The sequence below is a fragment of the Lactuca virosa genome, chromosome 3 (genome assembly GCF_052849685.1).
Source record: "Lactuca virosa cultivar CGN04683 chromosome 3, Lactuca_virosa_CGN04683_v6, whole genome shotgun sequence".
Taxonomy (NCBI): domain Eukaryota; kingdom Viridiplantae; phylum Streptophyta; class Magnoliopsida; order Asterales; family Asteraceae; genus Lactuca; species Lactuca virosa.
This window is the reverse complement of record NC_136428.1, coordinates 14,794,785-14,799,702: the sequence shown is the minus strand read 5'-3', so window position 1 is coordinate 14,799,702 and position 4,918 is coordinate 14,794,785. Positions and strand designations below refer to the sequence as shown.

The 4,918-nt window shown below is 35.6% G+C and overlaps 1 protein-coding gene across 1 annotated transcript; it reads left to right on the top strand.

The window, feature by feature from the left end:
• Nucleotides 1-274: 274 nt before the first annotated feature.
• On the top strand, nucleotides 275-2,510 carry LOC145165269 (short-chain dehydrogenase TIC 32, chloroplastic-like). Its single transcript, XM_079083977.1, has 6 exons — nucleotides 275-561; nucleotides 1,042-1,273; nucleotides 1,373-1,452; nucleotides 1,543-1,696; nucleotides 1,810-1,970; nucleotides 2,126-2,510. The coding sequence occupies exons 1-6, from the start codon at nucleotides 453-455 to the stop codon at nucleotides 2,335-2,337; spliced, it is 948 nt and encodes a 315-aa protein (XP_078940103.1). The 5' UTR covers nucleotides 275-452; the 3' UTR covers nucleotides 2,338-2,510.
• Nucleotides 2,511-4,918: the final 2,408 nt, after the last annotated feature.

Below are 4,918 nucleotides of genomic sequence, written 5' to 3'. Positions count from 1 at the left end.
AAGTTCTATATAATACATATGAATTGGTCTTAAAAAATGATTTAGCTAGAATGGGTTAGGGTTAGGGTTCATAGGATCAATGACACTGGTCTTGAACTTGGTTTAAAAAGTATAGGGACTTAAAATTACAATATGATAAAGTTCATGGACTTAAACAATTTATTTGATCCTTCTAGATTTCAAATGGGATCGTTCAAGATTGACGTCTGAGTCTGAGTTTGACTTCCCTTTAATTTTCTATGTTTTTTATTCTATAGCGTGAAAGACCGAGTAGGGCGTTGAATCGCTTATCTGCAGACTGCGATACTATATAATCCATGCTTTCATCTCAATTTGAAATCATCTTCTACAAAACTTATCTAAGTGGGTTTCCTTGATTATCTGCGACGTTATACATAGTGCCTTTGATTCTTACAAGTGCTTTCGTTTTCAACCCAAAAAATCACGCAAAAATGACTTGGATTTCAATATTCACGGGAAAATCTGGATTTGCTGCTTCTTCTACAGCTGAAGATGTTACAAAAGGAGTCGATGGAACTGGCCTCACCGCTATTGTTACTGGTAATTTTACTTCTAATTCATGTTTTTGTGTGTGTGTGTTCCTGTGCTCTGTTTCTGATTGATGAATAATTGAATATTTCTCCGTCGGATCCTGATCTCTGTGTGTTTGTTTGCGGAAACTATTTTCCGTTTGACTTCTCCGTACTCGATGAACTTTCCAGTCGATCCATGCCATTACCATTTTCTTGTCTACGATTTCAATTGATGTTGAAGTTACAACCCTGATCTATTTGATCATTAAGATTAAGAAGTCGAATTAAAAAGCAGGGATCATAGATACTTAAAATTTTGTTACTAAAATTTGAACCGGGATTTCATAGTGATCTGACGATTATTTATAAACCATTATCTGCATCTAATATGTTCTAATAAAGCTAAGTATCCTTATCGATCGTCTAAATTTGATGCAAACGAATATGAACATGATGTATTGATCCATACTGAAAACCCATTTAAACCTCTGTTTTATATGACTTTCAGGAGCTACAAGTGGCATCGGATTAGAAACGGCACGTGTGCTTGCCTTACGTGGGGTGCATGTGGTTATGCCAGTCAGAAACCTGGAATCTGGTAAAAAAGTGAAAGAAAGCATCGTCGAGAAAATCCCCAACGCAAAAATTGATGTCATGGAGTTAGATATCAGCTCACAGGAATCCGTCCGACAATTTGCATCACAATATTGTTCAAAGGGGTATCCATTGAACATCTTGATGTAAGACAAGACAAATTCATTTGATCATTTATCAAATTGGGGATGTGGGAAATGAACTGATTTTATCAATTTTTTTTTTTTTTTTTTTGTGTTGAAAAGTCTGAATGCAGGGATCATGAGTCCTCCCTTCTCTCTTAGCAAAGACAACATTGAATTGCAATTTGCGACCAACCATGTTGGTATGTGACATGATTTCGATACTACTTATATATATGCTGTTTTAGATGCAGAAAGGGACATACATATATAATTTGTTTTGTTACGTGTAGGTAACTTCCTTTTGACAAACTTGTTGTTGGATACCATGAAAAAGACTGTGAAAGAAAGTGGGAAAGAAGGAAGAATCGTTATTCTTTCATCAGAGATCCATAGGATGACATACAAAGAAGGAATTAGGTTCGATAAAATCAATGATGAGAAGAGGTAAACCTTCATTTCCTTTCAAGATTGGATGCATCTCATTAAATTCTATAAACATTCATTTATAATGTGTTTTTTTTTTTTTTTTTTTTGCTGATTCATGATATGGTTTCCAGCTATAGCGCGTTCTCAGCTTATGGGCAATCAAAACTTGCAAATGCATTGCATGCGAAAGAGCTGACAAGGAGGTTTCAGGAAGAAGGTGTGAAAATTACTGCAAATGCTGTGCACCCTGGAGTTATTGCCACCAACCTTGCACGCAATGGTGGTTTCAATGGTATAATATATCTCTCAACCCCTAATTTCACATCCAATTTCTTATTTACTCCCCCAATACTGACTATATTGTGTTTTTCACAAGAAATTAGTCCTCTTAGTTTTTCCATATATGAATGCATGCTGATTGATGATCTGTAACTTGTGTTGGTATAGCTTTTTTCTATGGTGTATTCAACCGCATCTTGAAGAACATCCCACAGGGAACTGCAACTACATGCTATGTCGCCTTGAATCCACAAGTTGAGGGGGTTAGTGGTGAGTATTTTGCAGACAGCAACTTGGGTAAAGCAAGCAAACATGCTCAAGATGCAGAGCTCGCCAAGAAACTCTGGGATTTCAGTTTGAATCTCACCAAATCTAACTAATCTATCTATATATAGATATCTGCTGGTGAACTCCTTGTATGTTTCATGTAGAATATAGATAATCTACACATTACATTCAATGTAACCATATCTGTTGTCACAAGAGTTGAGAAATTTTTATGTAACCTCGTTTACTTCTTTATTTATGATGAATGAAACTCAGTTTTTGTCAACGTTACTAGACTTATCTTTCGTGAGTCGTTACATGTTTTTTTTATACAACTGTGATAATTGATAATGTGGTCCACTCAAATCTGGTAGGGTTTGATACTCAGATCATTGAACATTTGAACCAACCTGTCCAGTCGAGGAAAAGAGCTTGTTGTTGGTGAATCATTCAGCCAACCTATTAACAAACTCATTAGCCAACCCAATATAGGCTCAACGGGCCATTGAGTTGGGGAAAAGGATATCCATGAATACTTTTTTTATTATAAATTCAATAGTAAATGACACGTATTGTCTTAATGGTTTTGTACATATGAGTCTGTTTTTTTTTTCTTCTACTCGGATCATTTGGTTTTCTTTTGTTGTGGTTTCAGTCTTTATATATTTTTTTAGAACGGCAGAGTTAGATTATGTTAATGGTTCGAGTCATGCAGTGACATCCAAGCGGGCAGTATGCCTTTCCCGAACCTTCACCCATGGGGAGTTACCCCATTATTCCATTTCCCCGCTTCACCTATGGAAAAGCCTCCAAGAAGTCTTGAACCCGAGACCTCCCAAAGGAAAACCACCTAGGCAACCCTGGTGGCCAACTGATCTAAACCAGTTGGTTTCGGTCTTTATATACTGACGTTCTTTATTCATTTTTGTAATTTAAGACATGCAAAATATACGTATGTTTAAATACGTTTTTAGAAATATATAAACATGTTTTTAGAAATATAAATACGTTTTTAAAATTCAGAATCATAAAAAGGAACATAGTTTAAAGAAAAACAAATACAAATTTTTATGTAAAAATGTACATATTCACACTTAATAATACATATTAACATGTATCTATATGTAAAAACTACACTTCAATATGTATTTTTTCCATATAAATACATGTAAATACACAAAAATAAGCCAAAAATACATATTTAAATACAAAATACATTTATTATATGTAGGCTTAATAAATACACGTGGACCATGATATACACAAAAATAGCTACACCCTAAGGGTAAAGGCTTTGGCCTTGTCTAAGGGAGCTTACGGGTTCGATTCTTGTTACCCTCCTCATAAAAACGACAAACTTAAGGACTTTGGTTTAAAGCGGTGAGAGTGTTGCTTGTCGGAGAAGAAGCTAGTGGCCGGAGATGAAAATGGTGACGATAGTGAAGAAGAGGGACAATGGTGGTCGATTATGGTTGTCATATAAGAAAAGAGAATAGGCAAGAATAAAAAGATGTATAAGAGAAGAGAATAGGCAAGAGTAAAAGAGAAAAATAGAGATGTGTAAGAGTTGGGTGAGTGGACCATTCATTTAAATTTATTATTTTTATTTGTTTGGATAATAATAAAAGTCAGAATCAGAGTTATATAAAGGTAACTTTGTCACTTGAGAAGCTTTTATAATCTAAAAGAATTAGCTATGGATATTTTGTAAAAAAAAAAATGAAACCACATGTTGTTTGGGTATCGAAAATGAAAAATGGATCAAACTTGTAATTTGTAATTTCCACTGTACCATAACGGACCACATATGTAATTTTATCTAAATTTTAAATAATAATTAATACAAAATCCAATGCACAAATGGTCTTTATGGTTAGCTGAAAATTACCACATGGTCCAAAAAGGTTTGGACTAGTACCAGAGGTCCAAACTTTTAATTTTATTGCGAGTTTTGTCCAGTTATCTATAAAAATTTCATAATGACTATTTTTCCCTTATTAGTTTTTTTTTATAGTTTTTTATTATTTAAATACTTTTTTGATTAAAAGAAAAAATAAAAAAGAAAATTTGCATTTTCTATTTTATTTTTATAATTTTTTATAACAAAATAAAAAAAATGAACTCTCTCTCTCTCTCTCTCTCTCTCTCTCTCTCTAACGTCACAAATCTCTCTCTTATTCTCATTCATATCCTACGAGTCAAAGGAGGTGGTTATCCCTCCTCCTTCTTCTTCATTTTCGAGCAAGAGAACTCCACCGGAGGTGGAGCTGTTTTGCGGCCACCAAGAAACACCCACCATCACCGGTGTCACCTCCCTCTCCTTTCCTCTGTTATTTTTTCCCTTCCGAGAACAACCCACCACTTCACCACTGTAACCACCGAAAACCACCACTCCAACCACCCACTTCCTTCTGTTCTGTCAAACAAACACCAACCAAAAGCCCCCGTTACTGCTGCAGTCGGAGTTCTTCCTCAGCCACCGCAAGACACCACCATCTCTAATCTTTTTTTTTCCTGTTGAATTGAAATGAGCTCAAGCTCCAACCATCGCCTCGCTACCCTCCCTCTCGTCGAGCTCGTCGAAACAACAAGGAATGAAGCAGCAGAAGTCGCCGAAGCAACCCCTGCCACCACCGACGCCGCTGTTGTAGAACCATCGTCGCTGATTGTTGTTGTGGAACGAAGCAGTAGAAG